This window comes from Monodelphis domestica, chromosome 1, assembly GCF_027887165.1.
Source record: "Monodelphis domestica isolate mMonDom1 chromosome 1, mMonDom1.pri, whole genome shotgun sequence".
Taxonomy (NCBI): domain Eukaryota; kingdom Metazoa; phylum Chordata; class Mammalia; order Didelphimorphia; family Didelphidae; genus Monodelphis; species Monodelphis domestica.
Window position 1 is genome coordinate 63040532 of NC_077227.1, and position 25682 is coordinate 63066213.

The window sequence follows — 25682 nt, forward strand, 5'->3', positions numbered from 1 at the left end:
TTGTATCCTACAACTTTGCTAAAATTGTTGATTATTTCTACTAGTTTTTTAGTTGATTCTCTAGGATTCATTAATGATATAATGTATGATATGATGAGTATGATATAATCCACAAAGAGTGATAGCTTGGTCTCTTCATTGCCAATTTTAATACCCTCAATTTCTTTTTCTTCTCTAATTGCTACTTCTAGTGTTTCTAGTACAATATTGAATAATAAAGGTGATAAGTGGCATCCTTGTTTCACTCCTGATCTTATTGGGAAAGCATCTAGTTTATCCCCATTGCAGATGATGTTTGCTGATGATAGATACTGTTTATCATTTTTAGGAAAGATCCTTCTATTCCTATACTTCGTAGTGTTTTCAATATAAATGGATGTTGCTTTATCAAAGGCTTTTTCTCCATCTATTGAGATAATTATGTGATTTTTGTTGGTTTGCTTGGTGATATGGTCAATTATGTGGATGGTTTTCCTCATATTGAACCATCCTTGCATTCCTGGTATAAATCCCACCTGCTCAAACTGAATAACCCTCATAATGACTTGCTGGAATCTTTTTGCTAGTATCCTATTTAAGATTTTTGCATCTATGTTCACTAAGGAGATTGGTCTATAGTTTTCTTTCTCTGTTTTTGGCCTGCCTGGCTTTGGGATCAGTACAATATTTGTGTTGTAAAATGAATTTGGTAGAACTCCCTCTTTGCTTATTGTGTCAAAAAGTTTGTGTAGTATTGGTATTAGCTGTTCTTTGAATGTTTGATAGAATTCACTTGTGAATCCATCAGGTCCTGGGGATTTTTTCTTTGGGAGTTCTTTGATGACCTGTTCAATTTCTTTTTCTGATATGGGATTGTTTAAGAATTCTATTTCTTCTTCTGTTAATCTAGGCAATTTATATTTTTGTAAATATTCATCCATATCTCCTAGATTGGCATATTTATTGTCATATAATTTATTGTCATATAAATAGTTTTTAATGATTGCCTTAATTTCCTTTTCATTGGATGTGAGTTCTCCCTTTTCATCCCCAATACTGTTAATTTGATTTTCTTTTTTCCTCTTTTTTTATTAGATTGACCAATATTTTGTCTATTTTGTTTGTTTGTTTTTCAAAATACCAGCTTATAGTCTTATTTATTAGTTCAATGGTTCTATCACTTTCAATTTTATTAATTTCTCCCTTAATTTTTAGGATCTCTAATTTGGTTTTCTTCTGGGGGTTTTAATTTGTTCGTTTTCAAGTTTTTTGATTTGCATGTCCAATTCATTGATCTCTGCCCTTCCTAATTTGTTAATAAATGAACTCAAGGAAATAAATTTTCCCCTGAGTACTGCTTTGGCTGCATCCCATAGAGTTTGAAAAGATGTCTGATTCTCTGACTAGTCAATTTTGGAGAATCAAATTGTTTAATTTCCAATTAATTTTTTATTATCTCTCCATGTACCCTTCCTGATCATTATTTTTATTGCCTTATGATCTGAAAAGGTTGCATTTATTATTTCTACTTTTCTGCAGTTGTATGCCATGTTTTTATGACCTAGTATATGGTCAATCTTTGTGAATGTGCCATGTGTTGCTGAAAAGAAGGTGTATTCCATTTTGTTCATATTTATTTTTCTCCATATATCTACTAACTCTAGTTTTTCCAAGATTTTGTTCACCTCTTTTACCTCTTTCGTATTTATTTTTTTAATATGATTTATCTAAATTTGATAGTGGTAGGTTCAGGTCTCCCACTAGTATAGTTTTACTATCTATTTCCTCCTTTAATTCCACTAGTTTCTCCATTAGAAATTTTGGTGCTATGTCATTTGGTGCCATACATGTTGATTAATGATATTTGCTGATTATCTATACTCGCTTTTATCAGAATTTATTTACCTTCCCTACCCCTTTTAATGAGGTCTATTTTTTACTTTGGCTTTGTCAAATATCATGATTGCAACTCCTGCCTTCTTTCTGTCAGTTGAGGTCCAATAGGTCTTGCTCCACCCTTTAATTCTGACCTTGTGAGTATCTACTTGCCACATGTGTGTTTCTTGTAGACAACATATGGTAGGATTCTGGATTCTAATCCACTCTCCTATTCGTCTACGTTTTATGGGTGAGTTCATCCCATTAATGTTCAAAGTTATGATTATCACTTTTGAATTCCCTAGCATTTTGATATCCTATCCTAATTCTGACCTTTCTTCTTTGCTATATCCTTTTAAACCAGTGGTTTACTTTTAGTCAATCCCCCTATACCCCTCCTTGATATGCTTCCCTTTCTGGCCCCTCCCTTTTTTCCCTTCTTGTTTTTTTTTAGGGTCTGTTAAGTTCCCTCCTCCATCTCCTTCCCTCCCTTTTTTTTGAGCTCCCTCCTCCCTACCTCCCTTAGTTTTCCCTTCTTCATTACCCTGTAGGATAAGATAGACTTCAAGATCCCAATGGATCTAAATGCTTTTCCCTCTCAGAATTGATTTCACCGAGAGTAATATTCGAGTATTACCTATTAGCACTCTCTTCCTCTCCCTCTTATAAGAGTATTCTTCCCCTCCCCTTCCCATGTGTATCTTTGTGTGACAAATATTATTCTATTTATTTTATTTCTTCAGGTATCTCTTAGTAGCATCCTCAATTCCCCCTGACCCCTTTTTTCCCCATATCATTTTATATCCTTTAATGCCCCAATCTTTTCCTATGAATGATTATTCTATTGACTATAATAATGAAAACATTTTTGAGAGTTACAAATAATATTTTCCCCATATATTTATATACATAATTATATATAATAATATAATATATATAATGTATATATATACATGTATATGTATATATATATATTTATATATATATATAATTTAATCTAATTATGGCCCTTAAAGAAGAGAATTTGAATTAAAAAAAAGAAAAATATTTTCTCCTTTTCCCTCTCTTTCATATTTACTGTTTCATGTTTCTCTTAATCTTTGTGTTTGGATATCAAACTTTCCATTTACTTCTGGTCTTTTCCTTAGAAATACTTGGAAATCTTCTACTTTGTTGAATGCCCATACTTTCCCCTGGAAGTATATAGTCAGTTTTGATGGATAGGTGATTCTTGGTTGAAGACCCAGTTCTTTTGCCTTTCTGAATATCGTGTTCTAGGCCTTGTGGTCTTTTAGTGTTGAAGCTGCCAGGACTTGTGTGATCTTGATTGGTGCTCCTTTGTATCTGAATTTTTTCTTTTTGGGTTCTTGTAGGATTTTATCCTTAGCTTGAAAGCTCTGGAATTTGGCAATTACATTTCTGGGAGTTGTTTTTTTGGGGGTTTAGTGCACAGGGTGTTCTATGAACTCTTTCAATGTCTATTTTGCCCCCTTATTCCAGAACTTCAGGGCAGTTTTCTTGGATGATCTCTGGTAGTATGGTGTCAAAGTTTCTGTTTATTTCTGGCTTTTCAGGTAGACCAATGATTCGCAAATTGTCTCTCCTTCCTCTGTTTTCCTGATCTGTCACCTTGTCAGTGAGATATTTTATGCTTTCTTCTTTTTTGTCAGTCTTTTGACTTTGCTTTATTAATCCTTGCTGTTTTGCAAGATCATTGGTTTCCAGTTGCTTGATTCTTGTCCTTAAGGCCTGGTTTTCTGTTAAAATCTTTTGGTTTTCTGCTTTAACCTTTTTGTATTCAGCTATGATTTCTTCATTTTTTTTCAACCATTTCCCACTTCTCTTTCCAGAAGGCTTCCATCTTTTTGATAAACTTCATTTGATATTCTTCCAGTTCTTGTAGACAATTTCCATTTTTTTTCCTTTGTTTGAGTTTCATCCAGTATTTCCTCTGTAGCCTGGGTTTTTCCTCCATAAAAATTCTTGAGTGTCACAGCCTTCTTTTTAGTTTTTTTTGGAAGGATTTTGAGGCTCCTGTGCATGATTAGCCATTTTCCTGGATGTTTTCCTTCCCTCTTTAGTCAGAAATCTGAGTCAAGTGGGCAAGTTCTCTGTGTATGGAGTTAAGGAGCAAGGATTTTGCTTTAGGCAAGCTCTTGATTTTCCACAGTCCTTTGCAGGTCTTCTTGGTGCCACCCTTTCAGGGGTGCTAAGGGTCTGTGCTCTTCTGCCCGGCTGGGTTTCTGGTCTAGCTGCTTTCAGGGGTAAGTCCCTGGAGGGGGGGTTCTAGTCATCTGCCAAGTACCCTGAAGTGCTCCCTGCTCACTCCAGAAGCATTCCTCACTCACTCTCTGTCTCTGGCAGGCAAGCTGGCTCTGGACACCTAATGTCTGTGCTCTGTCATGTGCTGGAGTTTCCACCTACCTGCCTTCAGGGGTGGGTCCCCTGCTGTTCTAGTCAGCTCCCAAGGACCTAGAGGTGCCACCTACTCACTTCAGAGGCACCCCTTGCTCGTTTGTCTTGGCATGCACTGGCTCTGGCTCTGTAGGTGGGGGTGGGGGAGGGTGGATCGGCTCACATTTGGGTGGAAGCCCTTTCACCCTCATATAGACTGGAAAAGCCCCAATCCCATGCACCTTCAATGCTGTGCCCCACTTTACAGTTCCTCCGCTCCTCTGAAAATGATTCTTAAGGTCTTTTGGGGTAGTCCTTGTCGGTGTAAGCCATGTTTAGATTGCTGCCAGGCTTACCCGGAAGTGGGGGGTTACAGTTTTGAAGCAATCTAAATGTCTAGAAAACAGAAATTCAGTAAGATAGAAAGGAATAACCAAGCTGAAAGAGTCAAGGCAACAAGGGCATGGCATCTAGAAAAACTATATAAATCAATTGTGGACTATCTTAATATCGTTGGAGTGAGGTTTGGGATTCCAAAGTACAGTAAGAGAATAGGAAGCAATCTCCCTTATATGCCACTTATATTGCCAGGGGGAAAATCAAGGAGTACATGGCTTGTCTTTGACAAGGTGGCTCAAGGGATCTATATTTAATCAGGTGGGGAAGCTGCTGAAGTTATTACATGGGCTACAGATAATCCATAGATATTCCATGATATCCTTTGGATAGGTCCCTTTTGTATAAGAGTAGCAGAAGATGTAATATGATGACAATGACTCACATTTATACTGGTGATTGTTCAGTCATTTCAATCATGTCTCTTCTTGACCCCATTTGGGGTTTTCTTGTCAAAGATACTAGAGTGGTGTGGTAGAGACATGAAGAGAGAGAGGTTTTGCAGGACAAGCCAAGATGCAAGAACCGAGCCTGGGGACCTGTCTGCAAATCAAGGAGAAGGTTTCAAACAGAATGTTCCCAGGAGGAGAGGCAGTTGAAGCTGGCTGAAGGACCCTTGGGGGGTTGGCTAATCCCAAAACAGAGTATTCAGTACAACAACAAGAAATAGTCACACAGATTATCATTTCTATTACAGTGGTCTACCATTTTTTTCTCCAGCTCATCTGACAGATGAGAAAACTAAGGCAAATAAGGTTAAATGACTTAGGATTATGCAACTAGTAAGTGTCTGAGGCCATATTTAAACTTGGGAAGAGGAGTCTTCCCTACTGCAGGCCTGGCTTTCTATCTACTTTGCTACCTAGATACCCCACAATTCATGCTTTAAATATTATAAAACATTTTTCTCATTTTAATCCTGTGAGAGAGAGAGTAAAAGTATTATTATCCTTATTTTACAGATGAGGAAACAAAGGATCAGAGGACATAATTCACTTACCCATGTTTACTCAAATAATGATTGATCTAGGATTTCAAACTAGTTCCAGTTCTCTTGATTCCAACTTGGATCCTACTTTCCCCATATGATATTTGCCTACCTTTCTACTTCTTACAGGCAGCATTCATGTCTTTGGGACTTAGAAAGGATCAGGATAAACATTCAGAGGAAGAACTGTGGGAGTAGAAATGCAGAAGAAAGACAATTTCTTGATCACATGGTTTGATGGGGATAGGATTGGGGGTGTAGTCTCTAAACGATCATCCTGGTGAAAATATCAATAATATGGAAATAGGTCTTGATCAATGACACATGTAAAACCCAGAGGAATTGTGGGAGATGGGAGGAGCGGAGGGAAAGAACATGAATCATGTAACCATAGAAAAATATTCTAAATTAATTAAATAAATAAAATTTTCCAAATTAAAAATTAAAAGAAAGGAGCAGGATAAGTTGGCTTGGGTGAAAAGTTGGCTTAACACTTCCCAAAGTGGTGTTGCCATTTTGAGTTCACCCTAGTGACCTTCATTTTGTTTGTGTCAGCTGCTTTCTATAGTCAGAACCCACCTCAGGTTGGTCTCTCCTGAAAAAGTTAAAATGCAATGCTTCCTGACAACTTGAAAGCAGGCAAAGAGAACTCAAAATGCACCTAGTCCTAAGCCATTACAGCCTTTGAAACAAATTGATTATGAGGAAATGATATGGCAACAAAAACCAATAGATGGAAAGAGGTGCCCTAGATAGAGAAGAAGATGAATGTGGCATGTTTCTCTGTCTCAGATTGTCCCTGACAGAGGATGATAGTCTAATATCTCACTACGAGGAGGCTAATATGAGGCCATAAATCACAGGTGGCACCTTTTCAAATAATAAAACAGTCTGTCTTTTGGATAATAGATACCAAGTTAGGATACTGTGCTATGGAGAGAAAGCCCCAATCGTCATCTCCATGTTGTTGACACAAGAGTTATGCCTCTTTGTATTTAATGGCCCAAGGAGAGAAGAAGAGGGAGGAGACCAGCCAGGCACCTCCAATATAAATGTGCCTAATTTGGAACTCGGTGTTTAGTTACCCAAACAGTCAGGTAATACAAAGGAGAATGTGATTGCATGTATAAACAGGCAATATTTAAGCTCTGGGGTGCTGACATTGTGGTGCTAGGTCAATTTTGTTTCATCAAATACACAAGGCAGGTAATGGAGAAGGCCAGGCCATCTTCATTTCCAAAGGTTGCTTATGACTAAAGGGGCTGACCTGGTGAGACTTTGGGGAGTATTAAGTGATAGGAAATTGAATACAATTAATCAGGGAGACATTGGGGCTAAGAAATCTGGTGTTGGGTTCAGGAAGAACTGGGTTCAAGTCCCACATCTGACATATACTGGTGGGACTCCCTACTCTGATAAATCACAGGTCCAGTAAAAAGAAAACAAATACCACTCCACTCCCTCCATCATACACACACACACACACACACACACTCATATAAAACACTTGAAGTTTTATAAAACAATGCTATGAAGTAGGTATTGCATGCAAACATTGTATGTGCAGCTCTCATACATGAGGATTGGGAGGGGATGACACAGGAGGAAAGGCAGTCAGTGATCATCTGGAAGAGGGATATAGAGCACCAAAGCCCTACCAGGGGAGGTAGCCATTGGCAGAATATACGGCCTGAATTTCAATAGACTATATTCTGCAGGGAATGGGAGTGATGGAACTGGATGGAACCAAGCCAACAGGAAGGGTATTTGGAAGAAGAGCCATCATTCTGATTGGGGAAGGACCGTTTTCAACCAATCCAATCCCAGACACATTTATCAAGTGTTAGCTATGTGCAGGGCCCTATGCAAGGATAAAATGACAATACAAAACCAGTCTCTGCTTTCAAAGCATTTAAATTATGGAGTCTATTCAATGTAATCAGAAAACTAGGACCTGATTAGTGCCAACAATGGTGAAGTGGGCTCATTAGTCAAATCCACACTATTTGAAGTTATAATTATATGTAAAATGCAGTCCTTGGTTCCAGCCCCAAGGAAATAGGCAGTGGCGGTTTGAATAATGGGACCATTTCTTTAGATTCTTTATTTGAGCTGGGGACTAGCAATAATAATGAAGAGGATCAGGAAAGGCTTTTGTGTGGAGATGAACTGAACCAAAAAGGAGGCTAGGGCTTCTGGGAGGTGAACAGGAAGAAATGCATTCCAGATATGGGAGATGGCCTATGGAAAAATCAGGCAGCTTTAAGGTTTATAAAACAGTCCTATGAAGGATGTATACCAGGCAAATGTCTGTGGGAGAGGATGACATAGGAGAAAAGTCAGTAGGTATAGTTGATAGAATACTGAGCCTGGAGTCAAGAAGACTAATCTTTTTGAGTTCAAATCTGGCCTCAGATATTTCCTAGCTGTGTGACCTTGGACAAGTCACTTAATCCTGTTTGCCTCAATTGCCTTATCTATAAAATGAGCCAGAGAAGGCAATGGCAAACCACTCTAGATCATTACCAAGCAAAACCCAAAATCTTTGTGAGTTCAAATCTGGCTTCAGATACTTCCTAGCTATGTGACCTTGGGTAAGTCATTTAATCCTGTTTGCCTCAATTGCCTCATCTATAAAATGAGCCAGAGAAGGCAATGGCAAACCACTCTAGATCATTACCAAGCAAAACCCAAATGGGGTCCCAGAGAGTCAGACATGACTGACTAACAACTCTGGAGAGGTATAGAGGCAAGAGATGGGATATAGAGTTGGGGGAACTGTAAGAGGACCAGTTTGGTTTTGATTGAATTAAGAAGATAGATTATTTGTACCGTAGTTCTGAGTTCTTGATTGGAATATGGCTAATGGCTAGGGGTCCAAAGGACCTGATCCAAATCTGGTCACAGTTTCAGGGGAATATTGAACTTAAAGCTACATAGATTTACTAAGTGGGATAGTGGCTCTGCAAGTGCACTGGACAGCTTAATTTATTTGAGCACTGTGAATATTCTTATTCCCTGTTATCTATGTATTCTTCCCTTGTGAATAAATTGTTATCAAGTCTACAAGAACTCAAGTATGTGTAGGAGGGAGAGAGGAAAGTACAGCAACTATGGGAATCTGGCCACATCCCAGGAAGTTTGGGGATTAGAATTGGGAGCAAAAATTTGCATTTCTGACTACCTGAGTTTTGGCAAGTCTCTTCTTTTTGCCTGATGGGGTCCAGATGAACTTTGAGGCCCCCAAGAATCCAGGTTTGGGGTTGATTTGTGGTCCACATCCTCACTCTGCTCCCCACTGCAGAGGCAGGTGTTTTGCAGATCCAAGCCTCTATACTCCCACTGTCTCATGGCATCTGAATTATATACTCTAATACTTAAGGAGACAAGAATGGATTGGAAAGAAGCCAGGAGTTTCCAGTCCAGGGACTTTGGTTTGACTTCTGGCTCTATGGGACTCAGTCTCTATTTATAAATAAAGGCACTAGGCTTGAGCTACATAATCCTTAAGGTCCCTTTCAAGGCTAGATCCTGTGTTGGGGAATGGGTTAGGGAATGTTGGATCAGCTATATTCATTCTCTGGACCCCTTGGTGTGGCAAGCATGGTTGTGGATTTAAACAGAGATGACTGACTAGGGAAATGGAATACTCAGGGGAATGGGTGGATCCTGGAAACATTCTATAGTTGCTGGGCAGCCAAACACTGTCCATTAGGCAGAACTGAATGAACTTGGGCTAATGATCCAGCTAGGTATTAGAAAGTCCATCCAAGATTTTGCTGTGTTGGGGAAAGGACCATTTTACAAAGCCAGGAGTTAAACTCAATATCAGCAGAATTTTGGGTTCAGATCCTGGTCTAGCTACCTTTAAATCTTGAGCTGCTGGCTCTATCCCATCCTCCATATAGGGAAGATAATTCTCATTAATTAGGTGGCACAGTGGAGAGTGCACAGTACTTGGAGTCACAATAGATATAAGTTCAAATTCTGCCTCCAACACTTTCTGGGGTGACTGGTCAAGTCACTGAACCCTCTCTTTGCCTTAGATTCCTCATCTTTAAACTGGGAATAAGAATAACACTTTATTGGGTTGTTATGAATACCAAGTGAGTTAACATATATAAAATACTTTGTAAACCTTAAAGCATTACATATTAGCTATTGTTATTATTTCCCTATAATAATCATAATAGTTTCCCAGGATAGTGTTCTCTCCTGGATCTCCTCTTATATGTCTTCTTAGACTAATTTATTGTATCTTTACCTTCTCCCCTTTCATAACTCAAAGTCCCTATATTGAGCCATTTTCTCTCTTCTTTCTACACCTCTCTGTCGAGGTGATTTCTTTGGCTCTTTGGGGTTCAGTTATCATCTCTAAGAAGGTGATTTCCAAATCCATATATGTAGGCCTGATTGAGCTATCCCTCATCACCAGTTGCCTTCCTTGATATCTCCTTGGCACCTCAAATTCAACCTTTCCAGAAAAAAAAAAGAATTACCTTTGCTATCAACATTCCTTTCTCCAAACTTCCATATTTCTATTGAGGGCACCATCAACCTCCCACTCACTCTGGTTCATGACTTTGGACTCTTTCCACTTATCAACCACACTCCTTCTATATTTGGTTTCCAGGGCTTTTCAATTCTATTTTCATGACACCTTTACATCTCTTTCATTTTCTTCTACTCATATAGCTTCCAGCTTACTTTGTGGAAAGGAAACAAGACTAACAGTTTGTGGGGGAAGGGGCAACTGGGAGTGGCAGTTGGGTCTTGTGACTAGCACTTTTTTCCTGCCCGTTGGGACTTGCTTCCTGGGGTTGGAGGAGGAGGAAGCTCATTCAGCCCAGTATGGAGTGGCATGATCTTCTTGGTTCAGCCGGAAGACACAGGCTTTGAAGGTTAGACCTATTCTTGTTTGCTTTCTATCTACTGCTAAGATTCTGAATTAGGCAAAATTGGACTGATATAGAGTAGACGGAAGTGGGAGAACCCTCCGCCAGCCTCTAGGGCCTGGCCCTATACTCTGAAGCTAAGAAAAAACTCCAATTCCAACTGGTTATTAAACTTTATATTATTTGAATTTGCAGTCAGATAAGTGGACTATCTTTTCTGGTCATAGAGGGAGCTGAACTTCAGTTCAGTCATTCTACAACAAGCAGTCCTTATTGGACCCCTGCTGTTTCCTCTAAGCAGGGGGCATCTCCCTCCTCTGCTTCATCAAGCAATATAACCTCTCTCCCCTCTCTCCTCCATACCCTGCTACAAACCTCCCATTATCCCCCATTTTTCCTATCCAATTTCCTTTCCCAATAAATATTATAACTTCAGACCCTCAACACCTCTCATTCAGTCTATTTGTAGTAGCCCCCTTAATCAATTTGCTTCCAATCTCTCTCTCCCCCTGCCCCAGCTCCACTCATCCAAGAATCTTCCACATAGCTGCCAAAAAGTCACTTCTTACCATACAAGTGTGACACTGTTGGAAAATCTCCAGTGACTGCCCATTCTCCCTAGGTTAAGATAAGAGCTTAGCCTGGCATTTAAGGCCCTCCACAATCTGTCTCCCACCTATTTTTCTAGCCTTATATCATACTGTTCCCTTTATTCCAAGCAAATTGGATTATTAGTTCTTTCCCAAACTTGACCCTTTATCCTCTTCCTCCAACCATTTGAAAGAACTCTTCTTCATGCATGGAATGCAATCTCTTCTTTACTTTTCTCATGAGAATCTTTGTTTTCCTTCCAGATTCAGCACATCTACTACTAATTCTGTGAAACCCTCCTGGCATACACATTGCAGGCACCCCTTTCTCACCCCAATCCCAGTGAAATGGAATCTTCTTGAGAGCAGGAATTGTTCCATTTTGTTTCTTTTATCCCCAGTGCCTAGCACAGTGTGCTTACTTAAGGTTTGTTGAATTGAACTGACGAGGTCACATTTATATACCTTTTGATTCAAAAGTGATTTTATATACATTAATTCATTTGAGTCTCATGTTAGATGGGCAGTGGCTCTATCAGCACCCCCATTTTACAGATAGAAAACTAAAGATCAGACAAGTCGGGTGACTTGCTTGTAGTCACACAACCAATAAGTGGTAGGAGAACTCATATTTAGGTCTTTTAAGTCCAAGCCCAGTATACCACACTCCTTCTCATACAGAGAAGCCATTACAGACAAACATTTCTGATGCTTTTCTTTGGAAAAAAAAATGGTTTCCACTGCCAAGAAGCTGGTCAGGGCCTGAAGTCCTTTATCTACCTTTTTGAATTGTTCCTGTCCCACCCCTTCCCCAGGGATTCAGGCTGTAGTCCATGACTCTGATCTCTTTTGCCCTCCAGAAATAGCAGCTGTATTTGCTAGGACATGGGACTGTATCCCTGCTGCTGCTATTGCGAACTTTATAATGAAATGGGGGGATGGGATGGAATTTCATTTCTGCTCCACTGATTTACTTCTCCCTGATGCCTTCCTGATGGCAGGTTCCTGAAATACTCAAGAGCTTTGATGGATGGAGGGTAGAGGGAGGGAGGAGGAATGGACATAGCAATTTAAATAGCTTGATTAGAGAAATTCAAGAAATCCTGGAATTGGGAGAAAAGTGGTGTTTTCTGGGTAGCGAGATGGCCACTAGCAACTCCCTTCATTTTGTCTTTCTCTATCTTGAATCTGAGATGATCATCTTTGTTAAACAAGAAATTAGATTAATTAGAAGAGATTTTGAGGGAAAATAGGCACAGACAATAGATTGGTAGGTGAAGCCTCCAAGGTTCAGAATAAAGAAAGGGAATTGGAAGGGGTGGCAAGGTAGCTTAGTAGACTGAAAGTCAGACCTAGCAACATGAGATCCTGGGTTCAAATCTGACCTTAGATACTTTCTATCTGTGTGACTTGGACCCCATTGCCTAGCCCCTATTATTCTTCTGCCTTAGAACCAATATATAATGTTAATTCTAAGATAGAAGGTAAGGATTTAGGAAATGGTGGGGCATGGGAAATGATTTAGTCTAATCACCCCCACTTTCATTTTGTAGAGGAAGGTACAGAGTGATGAATACAACTTAATCCATGTTACATAGCTGGTTAGTGGAAGAGCTATGACTAGAATCCAGGCCTCCTGATTCCTAGTCCAGGGTTTCTTAACTACCTCCTAGATCAGAGTATCCAGCAAGAAGTGTGATGATAACATAAAAATCTGAAAGAATGTAAGCTTCCTGAACAGTTAGGTGGCATGGTGTGTAGCTGCTGGGCCTGGAACCAGAAGTCTTATCTTCTTGAGTTCAAATCTTGTCTCAGATACTTATTAGTTGTATGACCCTGGATAAGTCACTTAACTCCATTTGCCTCAGTTTGCTCATTTGATAATGAGTTAGAGAAGGAAATGGCCAACCACTACAGAATCTCTGCCAAGAAAACCTCAAATGGAGTAATGAAGGATCAGATGTGACTGAAAATGACTAAATAATCAGAGACCAAGGACTGTTTTATTTTTATTTCTGTATTTCTGGTGTCTTAGATTTCATGCTTATTGATTGACTGACTGAGGATAGTTCATCTCTGATAGCTTTCAATTCCTAAGCTTATCTGGAAACAAAAATGTTTCGTTTTGTTATGTTTTATTCACTTATCACTGCATTTGCCTTGGGGCAGGCAAAGTCTTTCCTTCCCCCTTCCTTTTCCAGTATTTGGGCTACTCTACTCTCTATTTCCCACAATGACTTAGCTGATATTTGCTAAATGCTTGTCCTTTCATATATATATATATATATATATATATATATATATATATATATCCTGGGAGGGATCACCCCCATTTTATAAGTATGGAAACCAAGACACAGGAATGTAGATGGGCCTTTGATTTGATATTTCATTTTACCAATGCTCATTGTGGCAGGCTCTCAGAATCATAGATTTAGAACTGAAATGGAACATAGAGTCATCTAGTCTACTCTCATTTTATAGAGGAGGAAACCAAGACCCTTAAAATTTTAGTGACTTGATCAAAACTATACATAGAGTAAGCGAAAGAACCAGAATTTTAATCCAAGTCCTTGGACCTCTAAATTCAGTAGTCTTTCAACCGGGTATGTCTATATCATTCTGTTCTGAAGAGGTCTTAGGAAAGGAGAGGAACAGAAAGGCATTAAGTGCCCAGGAAAGCTTTTTTTTTTCTTTCTTTCTTATTTTAAACTGTAATCTCAGAGGACAAATGGATCAAGAAATATGGGATCAAGTGCTCTCTGTGTTTGTTGGACATGAGCATGTTGGGAAAGTTGAAAATCAATAGAGAACTTATTAAAAATGCCTACTATGTACCATATACTATTCTAGATATTACAGGTACAAAGACTGAAAATGAAACACTCCCTGACCTCAGGGAACTTACTTTCTATTGAAAGAAATAAAGATATAATTAAATAATTTTTAAGTCTCCTCCCAAATAAATAGAGGGTAATTTGGGCAAGAGGGCATTAACCACTATGGGTTCCAGGAAAGCCTAATGTTGAGCCCTGAAGGGGAGCTAGAGATTCCAAGAGTTGGAAGAGAGAACCAAGGTGGTCTATGCATCCAAAAATCCATTTTCCTCCTCACTGGGGAGTCCCACCCATCTACAAATCTTTTGGGAACTGCTTATTTGTCAGCAGCATAAATAGTATCCAGCTAACACCTTAATGAGGGGAATCTATGGAAACAGATGGCAGGCCTTGATTAGCAATACTAGCAACAGTTTTTCACATTGCCTCACCTCTACCTCCATTCAGTGTCCCAGGCAAAACATTCCACCATTGTATCCTCACCCTTTCCTAGATTAAGCTTCTTCCCCCTCAGGCTTACTAAGAAGTCCCAGCTTCCCACTGGGATGTGCCCTGGCATCCTCTAAACACGGAGGGACACAGGCATGGAGAATGTGTGGTGGTAGAATGGGCTTATTAAAGTCAACAAACATTTATTAGGAAACTACTATGTGCAAAGCAGGAAGTTAGATGATACCATAGTACAGAGAGCATTGGTCCTAGAATCAGGACTACTCTTCTTTCTGAGTTCAAATCTGGTTTCAGACACTTACTAGTTATGTGACCCTGGACAAGTCACTTAACTCTGTTGGTCTCAGTTTCCTCATCTTTAAATGAGCTGGAGGAAGAAACAGCAAACCACTGCAGTATCTTTGTCAAGAAAATCCTAAATGGGGTCACAAAGAATTGAATATGACCAAAAAAAAATAACCAACAAACTGTGTAAAACTATGTGTTGTAGTAGACAAGAGAGCTGGCCTTGGTGCCAAGAAGATTTGGATCTGAGTTGAGTTTGTGACATAGATTATTCATATGACCGCAGGTGAGTCACAACTTCTCAGGGCTCCAAGTGATCCTCTAAGGCTACAGATGGCAGATAAAGTATCATTCTGCATCAGTAAAGGAGCTTCCTCATCCAGACATTCCTGGTGTCAAGGAAATCACTGCTCCAGACTTTATGCTGCTTTTCTATGTCACAATGATAGATCATGGGTTACAAAGATAAATAGTGAATCAATTTCTGCTCTTGGGGAGCTTACCTTTTGCCCAGAAGATATAACACAGGCGAGTGCTCTCCACTAAGAGCAGGAACAGTGGTGATAGGAATGGGAACCACAAATATCAGCAGTGGCTTTGGGTGGGAAATAGCTGAGCAGAGAAGCTAGAGAATCTCAGAGACAGAAGAGGGGAGAGGACATTCTAGGCATGGGGGTAGCTTGTACAAAGAAACAGAGCTGGGAAAGATGGAACACTGAACAGAAAGTAGACAAATTTGGCTGGAACTAGGAGGACATGACTAGAAATAAGGTGAACTAAACCTGGAGGTTTAAGTGGAAGATGGGATGTTTGCCATCTTAAAAGCCTTCCTAAGGAGTTTATATTTTATTCTAGGGGGAGTTACTGAAGATTCTGGAACAAGAGAGTAGCATAGACCTTTTTATTTTTTTAACCCTTACCTTACATCTTGGAATCAATCCTATGTATTGGTTCCAAGGCAGAAGAGTGATAAAGGCTAGACAATCGAGGGTAAGTGACTTACCCAGGGTCACACAGCTAGGAAGTGTCTGAGGCCAGATTTGAAACCAGAACCTCCCATCTATAGGCCTGGCTCTCAATCCACTGAATTACCTAGCTATTCCCATAACATACTCTTTCAGGAAAATTATTTTGGAAACTGAATGAAGGACAAATCGGATAAAGAAGAACCTAGAAGTAGAGAAAACAATTTGGGGACTATATAGGAAAAGTGTGATGAAACCCACAGAACTCAGCATTTGAAGGAACTTCAGTGAACATCTATTCCAATGTATATTTCACCAAAAATCCCTTCTATGACTTCCCTATTAAAGCAATTATCCAGCCTCTCCTTCCAATATGGGGAAAACAACTGTCTCTTGAAGTAGCACCTTCTGGTTCTGGTTAGTTCTACTCATTTAGAAGTTTTTCCTTACATCGAGCCTAAATCTGCCCTCTGTAAAATTCATTTACTGTTTCTCTTTTTGCCCTAGAAGATCAAGCAAAACAAGCGGAATCACTCTTCCATCAGACTGACTTTCAGTTATTTTAAAACTCCCATCATGTCCCACCAGAAGTCTTCTCTTCTCTGATGTCTAATTTCTTCAAATGGTCTTTGTTTCACCAAGTCTCTAGCCATCTCAGCACCCTTGTTGTCTTCTTCTAGATCCTCTCTAGCCTAAGACAGGACAATTCTATCTGAATACACAATCCCAGATGTGGATTAATTAGAGAAGGGTACAGAGGAATTGCCATATCCTTTCGGGATACTATTCCTTCCTTGATAGCATTGAATTTGGGGGCTGGCATGTCATGCTGCTGATATTTCAAGTTCGCCATCTACCACAAAACCTGGATCGTCTCTTCAGGAACATTTGTCTAGCTATGCTTACCCCATGTAAAATTGATTTTCCCTGCTAAAGATTAAGTTTAGGGCTTTCTTTACATTTGTCCCTATTATATTTCATTTTGATAGATTTGGCCCATTATTCTAATCTTTCACATCTTTTTGGATCCTGATTGCATCACTGGACCCAACATGTTAGTCATCCCTCTCAGCTTAGTGTGACATGTCTGTTTGATGAGCACATACCCCTTATGGTGTTGCCAGATCACTGATAAAAGTCTTGAATAGCACAAAAACTAAGGAAAATCATTGGGACACTCCAAGGGAAACTTCATTCCAAGCTGATATTAACCCCCTAATGACAACTCTTTGGGTTTAAACATTCAATTGGAATTCCTCTAACTGTATTGCCATCTGCCTCTTCTCCAACAAGGAAAACATGAGAGACTTTGTCAAATGGCCACCTCTCAGTTTCTTCTCAATACAGCCTTCCTGTATTCCCAGCTAGCAGCAACAATGGCTGCTCTGGTAGATATTTTGTGTATTACCAGAAAATATGCAATGTTAAGAACTGAAGCAGTTTTATCTAAGACCCCAACTAATTTCTGCTCTCTTGGACTTAGCATGAAAATGACACGATATAGGTGTTAAGCTTCTCCTCCCTTTCCCTGATTTCTTTTTCCTATTATCCATTTCTGAAACCTATCTCCTTCTCCAGATCATTAGCACCCATTTCTCTCTTTCTTTATCTGTCTACTTTTTGGCTTCCTCAATTCTTCCTCTCTTTTTTACTCTCTTTATAGCAATTTTGAGGGGAGCTCATTAAAGAAGAATGTATTATCATTATTACCACCAATTCATCAAAACCATTAGTTTGCTCACAAAAACCTATTAATTGATGCTATTATTAAAATTTTTTCTAATTTTTAACACCTCCACTGTCACAGCTTCCTCTGTACTTCCCCAACTCCATTATTATCTAAGAGATTGACCCTGGACACCTTCCCCCACTCCCATCTCCCTTTGAGGAACAGCCCTTACCTACCTTCCTTGTCTAACACTATTGGAATTGGATAGTGAGGAAGGAAGAAATGTAGCCCATAGTCTCAGGGAATTTACAGTCTTAGTAGGGAAATGGAAATAGGTACAGCTAATAATACATTTCATTTCGAGCTTTACATTAATAATTGAATTTCAATTAATACCACAATAACCCTCCAAGGTCAGTACAGCAGATATAAATATTCTTGTTTTAGAGATGAGGAAACTGAGGCTCAGAGGGTTACTCAAAAATAAGTTTAAGCAAGTAAAAAAGCACTTTATGAGTATTTCCTGTGTGCTAGGCACTAAGTTCTAGGGATACAAATAGAAGCCATAAACAAGATAGTCTCCATCCTCAAGCAACTTATATTCTAATGGGAGAAGACAATATATAAAGGGGAGTTAAAAGGGGCAAGAGAGGATACCTCAGGTGGGGAGTGTGATATCAATGTCTAGAAAATGATGGATGATTAGTCTTGGCTCTTTCTAAAAATGAAGGTTCCAGGAGGAATTCATAAGTGAGAGAAGAGGCCACAAGGACAGAATATGATTTTGTTGGAACATGATGGCCAGTACAAAGAGTGAGGCATGGCTAGAGCCACTGGCGAGTTGGTGGTAAATCTGGGACTTGGACATAAATCCTGTTGTCACAGGTGAATTACTCAATCTACTGCCTCTCTGTCTAGAGAGGAAGCATGATATTGAACAAAGTGCTGAACTTAGATTGAGCAAGACCTGGGTTCAGCCTGGCACTTATTGGCTGTTTTATTGTGGGCAAGTCACTAAACCTCTTTTTTTTTTTTTATCCACATATTATAGACAATAATACCTAACTTCCAGGGTTAAAGGGAGGTTCAAATGAGATAATATATGGAAATGCCTTAACATTTAAAAAATAAATAGAAAATACTAATTATTAGTATTATTATCATACAACCAAATGAAGAAAAGAACACATACAAAGAAACATAACTATCAGGATAAATCAATACCGGTAATGTAAACTAAATCCATAGGTGTGGATGAAATTCAGATTCAGGGACATTAAATAGGGCTAATCAGAGAAACATTCTTGGTGGAGCTGTCTATAAGTTAAATAATATAGAATCACATCAATTAGATAGCTCACAAATAATTACTCAGTCTCAGTTTCTTTATCTGTAAAGTGAGGAGAGTGGATCAGCTATCCATAAAAGTCCTTCCAGTTCTAATATCCTCTCATCTACAAGCCATTTGAAAATATAGGGAGGGATATAGGTATTAGCAGGGAATTAGTGTTAGTTGATTGGGCAGCACTGTCCATTCTGGAGTTACCAGATAAGAATAGCAAAGGTTATGTGGCAGTCCACATTAGAAAAGATGAAGTTTGAAGAGGAAGAGAGGAGGTTTGATCATTAGAAAGAAAGGATCTATTTATGTTGGAGATGGAAAGCGAGAGAAAGGGAAGAGATGATGGAGTGGACTGATTGTATGTTTGGTCTTTACAGAGGCTACCTGGGCCCTGGTGGGATAGGAGATGAAGGTAAATACTTCAACTGCACAGGTGGAGCAGCAGCATATATTGACAAGTGGATTCTGGGAGAAAATCATCTATATCGTTTTCCATCTTGCAAGGTAATTGTTAGAAATGTAGTCTATGATGAAATTTGATGCTGAGAGAATGAGATTCTGACTTGGCTCCCAATATCTAAGACAGAGAATCTGAGTTTGGAGCCTGGCTCTGGTATTTATATCATCCTGAACAAGTCAACAACCTTCTTGGGGTGAAGGATATTTCATTTGTAGTAAAAGGGACTAGACTACACCCCACGGGTCCTTAATCTGGAGTTCTTCTTTAGGTTTCTAAGGGTATATAAATTTAGATAGGGAAAGCATTATTTTGCAAAGATATATGCATATATGAAACTATGTTCTTTATTTCTATTTAATTAATTCTTCCTCTGGAGGTAGACATACACAAGTCATTTTTCAAACAAGTTCTGTTGCTGAATATAACATCCTCTTGGTTTTGCTCATTTAACTCTTCATAATTTCATAGGTCTCTCCATGTTTTCCCAAAATTTACTTGTTCTTCATTTCTTATGGTGAAGTTGTATTCTATCAGAATCATATGCCACAACATGTTTAGCTATTTCCCAATTGATGGGCTTCAGTTTCCAATTCTTTGAGAGCTGCTATAAATATTTTAGAATATATAATTTCTTTTCCTTTTTCTTTGATCACCTTAGGAAATAAACCTAGTAGTATAAAGTTTTAGAATTCTTTGAGCATAATTCCAGATTTGAGAAATTTTCAAGTATAAGAATGGAGTCAAAGGATCTCAGCTTTGGAAGTACCACTCTCCAAATTTCTATTTAAAGAAAGTGAAAGGATATATTGTGTTGTTAAGGTGCCAGATTTAATTTAGTGGAAAGAGAATCAGAATTAGAGTCTGTGGACTTGGATTCAAATCTCTGATAACCATGGGTAAATCACTTAATCTCCCTGTACCTCAGTTCCCTCATCTGTAAACTGGGTGTGGTGGGCTAAATGATCTCTAAGGTCCCTTTCAGCTCCAACATCCTATAATCTTGCGAGGCATTTAATAATCAAGGGTAAGAAGAACACAGGCAGGTAGGTGGTACAGAGGATGGAATGCCAGGCTAAAGTCTTGAGTTTAAATCTGGCCTCAGAAACTTATTAGCAATTTAACCCTTGGCAAGTCACTTAACTCTGATTGCTACAATTTCTTCCTCTAAAAATGAAATGGAGAAAAAAATGGCAAGCCTCTTCAGCATGTATGTCACAAAGACCCTAAGTGGGGTCATGAAGAGTTAAACATGACAAATGACTTGAACAAAAAGAAGAACAAATAGTATTTAATACACAGAAAACATACAGCATTGGAATTACAAAATACTTGAAAAATATCAGCCGAAGGGGCAGCTAGGTGGTTCAATGGATTGAGGACCAGGCCTAGAGATGGGAAGTCCTGGATACTTCTTAGCTCTGTGAACTAAGAAAATCATTTAATCCCCATTGACTATCCCTTATTGATCTACTGCCTTGGAACCAATATACAATATCGATCCTAAGATGGAGGAAAAGAGCTTTATAAAAAATAAAATAAAGTAAACTATCAGCAAATTCAGAGAAAGAGAAACTCCACAACAATACTATATACTCCGAGAGACTATCACAGCTTAAGTAGCAGCAGAATATCAAAGGGGAGATTGCACATCAGTGCCATTGGACATCTGGCATGCCATCAGGAGAAGACTTCAAGGCAGAAACTAGAGTACTGAAATGGAGAGAAGTGTTTGGAACCTCTACCATTAGCACTGAGTTAGCAAAAATATTTAGTTAAAATAGGAAGTTGACAGATGGAAGGTTTCCTTCTCCTCAATGTCCATCCAGGTGGGCTCCCCTGCAGTCTAGTTCCTCCTATTCCACTGCCTTCCCACCTTAACCTGTCCAACAGTGCCCTGCTAGTATTTTAGAATTTCTGTAATTTCTCTTCATTTTCTCTGCTATTACCTTGATTTAGTCTCTTTCACCTGGAATACATCAATAGGCTTCTTACTGGTCTCTCTCCAGTTTCTCACTTCTCTAATTCATTGGCCCATTGTTGCCAGATTAATTTTCCTAAAGTTCAAGTCTGAACCTATAGATTTAGATATAAAGGGGACCTTAGAAATCACCGTTCTTAATCCCTTCATTTTACTGCTCCAAATCACACAGTTAGTAAGAATCTGATGTGGAATTAAATCCAAATCTTACTTACCCCAGGTCCAACACTCTCTCCAGCAAATCATTCTCATCACTCTGCCCCACACGTGCACACACACACACACACACACACACACTCCCCTTTGCTATTCTAAACTACTTAATGGATTCCCAATGACTACAAAATAAAATCCAAATTCTTGAGCCTAAAACTCAAGGCAGTTTATGATTTGGCCACCAAAATGCCTTTCTAGACTTACTTCCTCATCATAGCCAAGTCAGTTAATCTCTACAAGACTCAGTTTCTTCTTTTGTTAAATGGACATAATGGTGATGGTGGTGCTTACCTCACAAGGCTGCTATGAAAATTAGATAAAATAGCATATGTACTTAATAATAATAATAGCTAACATTTTTTAGTTCCAAGGGAGGAAGAGTTCACTGCAGCCTAGAATCATTGGGAGAATCTCCATAGAGAAGGTGAGATCGTAGCAGTTAGGAAATCATAGCTCCAGTGCTAGAAGGGACCTCTGAGGTCCAATCTTTTCATTTTAGAGATGAGAAAACTGAGGCCCATTTAACTAGTTGACTCAGATCACATAGATCAAAAGAGCCTGAGGAAGGATTTAAAGCCATTTTGAAGGATGAGTAGAACCTGACAGAAGATGTAGAGGAGGAGGGCATAGAATTCCAGGGAAATAATACTGTATTAGCAGAGACTTGAAGGAAACATTTATAAGTTGTGGTTGATGGACAAAGTGGAGACTGGCCTGAATGTAGAGAAGGTTTTGTATAGTAGGAATAATGGGATATATGGTTGAAGATGTCAGATTAGACCATAATAGAGAGGCCTTTGGATGCTAGGATGTAGAGTATGAACCAGTGTCAGTTTCCACAGAAGCCTGGGGCAGGATAGGTCTACAAGATCCCCAAGGTCAATGTCTCTTGGATCAGTAGACCAAAAATGGGTCTTGAAGTTTAGCCCTATTTGCATTAATGTGCCAGCAGTGGCCAGTTTCATGTCAACTTCCACCAGCTCCCAACTTGCTTTTCTTCATCCTGGATTATCTTGGACTTAACTTGGGCTAGTGCCTGCTCCTACCTTCTGTTGGGGGCAGAGAGGTTATCTTCCTAGTTAGGATCCTGCTGGGATGAAAGCCTTTGTTAGAGGAAATGAGGAAACTGGGAATTGCTTTGGGAAGGCAGCTGCCTCCTCTGGTTAATGATTTGGGGGGAGGTGGAGAAGGAAACTGCTAATGGGATCACCAGTTCATATGTTCCTGGGGAAAGTAAGTGGAGCTCAGGGAAACTCATTGAAAAACCAATTCCTTCCCTGTCCTAGATGTGAATGGTTCCCTCCTGTGTTTCAGGAACTCTACAAGACGACACAGCCCTTTGATCCTGAGGGCATCCTGGGGACAATTAACTCCATCATAATGGCTTTCTTTGGGCTTCAGGTAAGAGAAAGATAAGGTCAGTTATTGCATGAGAAGGTGAAACTGTTTACATGCAGTGTAGTAGAAAGAGTAGTGAAGGTGCCAAGGCTAGATACACATTCTCATTCTGACTAGCCGTGGGACTTCACCTAGAATAAATCAATCCACCTCTTTGAGATTACATTTCCTCATCTATAAACCAAGTCAAGTCAACAAGCATGATCATAACAAAATGTTCCTCTTTATGTCCCCTCCTGAGCTTTTTTGATTCTCTGTACATCTATTGCTACTCTTTTTTCTTTCATTTTTGTAACTACCTAATAACTCCCCTTCCTCAAATAGAACTTTAGCCTCCTTCTTAACAAATAGTGAAGTCAAACAAAACAATGCTTTGACTGCATCCAAAAGCTCGTTGCATATTTCTAGTCTCTCACCTTTCTGCCAAGAGTTGCAGAGCATGTTTTATCAGTTTTCTGAAGTCAGAACTATGTGGAAAGCAAAGAGTTTAGATAAGATACTGGTCCTGCCCTCACAGAGTTTCTAATCTAGAACAGAGCTGACATCTATACAAAGAACATAAAAGTATCTGATATAAAATCTTTGGATATTTAAATATAGGGATTTGTCTTCCTTCACTTTAAATAATTGTCATAAGGATCACTCCCCAATTACAGTAATTTGGTAGAGAGAAAAAAATAACTGAATGTTAATCCAGTTTATTGAATAAAGAGGTATAAAACAAAGTGTTATTTGCTGGAGAGAGGGGTGGGAAATGGGGAGGAGGATTATTACTGAGGGGATCAGAGAAAGCTTTAAAACATTGACCTTTGAGGTAGAATTTAAAGTATCATTAGAAATCCAAGAATCAAGAAGTGAGAGAAGATACTCTAGGCATAGGGAAGAGTGGAAGCAAAAGATGAGGCAAAAGCACAGGAAGAGAGTGTAGTCTGCTCTGATGAAGTATAAATTACATTCAATAAAGCTAGAGAGGCAAAGTAACACCAGATTATGAAAACAACTTTGAATGTCAGACAAGGGTGTTTGGACTTATCAGTAGTTAATAGAAATCCACTGATGATTTTTGGATCGGCAGAGAGAAAGAAGGTCATTGTGGGTCAGGGGAATAGCACAAGCAAAAGTCTAGGATCAAGAAAGAATGCAGATTGGGAAGCTAGGTGGCTCAGTGGGCAGAGTGCCAGGCCTAAAAATGGGAAATCCTGGGTTCAGATCTTGCCTCAGACACTTCCTAGCTGTATAACACTGGGCAAATCATTTAACCTCCATTGCCTAGCCTTTACTTCCTGCATTGGAATGAATACACAGTATTGATTCTAAGATGGAAACTAATTAAAAAAAAAAAAGAAAAGAAGAACACAGAATATTCAAGGAGAAAGGTAGAAACTAAGCCAATTGGAATATAGGCCCCATAGTAGAGGCATAGTGGGAGATAAAGCTGGGGAAATAAGGTCTTGCTGGCTGGTACAGGGTTTCCAATGCCAGAATGAGAAATTTGGATGCTACTTTTAGACAATGAGAACTCCCAGTCACCACTGACACATTAATGCAAACAAGGCTGAACTTCAGGAACCATTTTTGGTCTACTAACCCAAGCATCATTGACCCTGGGGCTCTTTTAGAGCAATTCTGTCATTAATTTGATTTAAAAACAACAAACTCGATTTAAAGGCACAACTGGTATGAGCATATACCCCCACTATGTTGTCTTCAATCTCTAGACTCCATCCCAGTCCAAGGGCCAGTGGTTTTTACTGCGGGGGACAGTGGCCAAGGTTCTCAACAGGCAGGATGTGCATGAAATGTTTTTCTTTAAGTGCTTCATGAGCAAAAGGTTCAGTTAGATGAATGGGGAAAGAATAGCAAACAAGGTGAGGTTTGTATCTAGATAACTAATGATCTTCTAGAGACCATTCAGGAATTACTCTTCCCTCCTTCATGAGAATCAGTGGAAAATCACTTGAGTACTCCAAACTCATCCATGACATCCCCATCAACTGCCAGGGAACTAAGATTTATCATCTTCTCCCCTAAAACCAAGTTAAATGGTTCCTGAGAACCTTCCTGAAATGTCTCTTCTCCTTTTGTTTACCACTGTTCTGGCTCACATAACCAAGCATTTCACTATAATTTAGAGACCTCCAGAAAAATGACCAAACCTTGCCATTTCTACCTTTACAGCTCTTGCATAGGTCCCCTTCTAAGGTGATTGGATAGGTAGGGTCAGATAGAATGAGGACTAAAAGACGATACTCAGCTAACGAACTAGAGTAGAGTGGAAGGACAGTGCTTCCCTCAAGAGTAGTGGGGAAATTTGGAAGCGAGGTAGATTGGGACAGGGCAGAGACAAGGCAAGGAGGCAATACAATCCATCACAACCAGTCCATTTCTACTCACCTGAGAGACTCTGTCCTACTGTAAATGAAAAGAGGAGAAGGGGTTCTTCTTGACCAGTCTCTTCCCCAAACTAGAGCCTATCCTCTTGGGAGCATGGGAGGGTAGGATGAGAAGTTTGGTGTTTTCCTACTGGTGTCTACATAGGTTATAATTGCTCCAAAGGGTTAAATCCTAACTCTGAAAGGGGAATATGGTCACTTGTTCAATGGAGAAAGAGAGTAGATTTGGAGGGATGTTGGCGATTAACGGTAGGTGCAATTATATTAGATATAAAGTCCATAACTTGCACTGGTTAGAAGAATGGGATTCATTCCAGTCTAATTGGTCAATCATACACCCCTTTAGAGGTAAGCCATAATTATTCAGTTCAGAGACCACTTACTTAGATGACAGATAACATGAGTCTCTACTTTGTCATGTCCAATCCAAGGGACCTTGGAACAATCATTTGGCATCTCTGATATTCCTTTCTTCTCCTGGTAGAAAAGGCAGGGCATAATGATTCCTATTCAATGAAGTTGAATTCATTGAATTCATTGAATTCATTCAATGAATAGTTTAGATCCTA

The 25682-nt window shown here is 39.3% G+C and overlaps 1 protein-coding gene across 1 annotated transcript in view; it reads left to right on the forward strand.

The window, feature by feature from the left end:
* LOC100015953 (heparan-alpha-glucosaminide N-acetyltransferase-like) overlaps nt 1-25682 on the forward strand; it is a 159367-nt gene that overhangs the window by 57155 nt on the left and 76530 nt on the right. Inside the window, exons 7-8 of the mRNA XM_056815386.1 lie at nt 19046-19172; nt 22637-22723. Coding sequence (XP_056671364.1) covers nt 19046-19172; nt 22637-22723 — 214 coding nt within the window. The remainder of the gene's footprint in view (nt 1-19045; nt 19173-22636; nt 22724-25682) is intronic.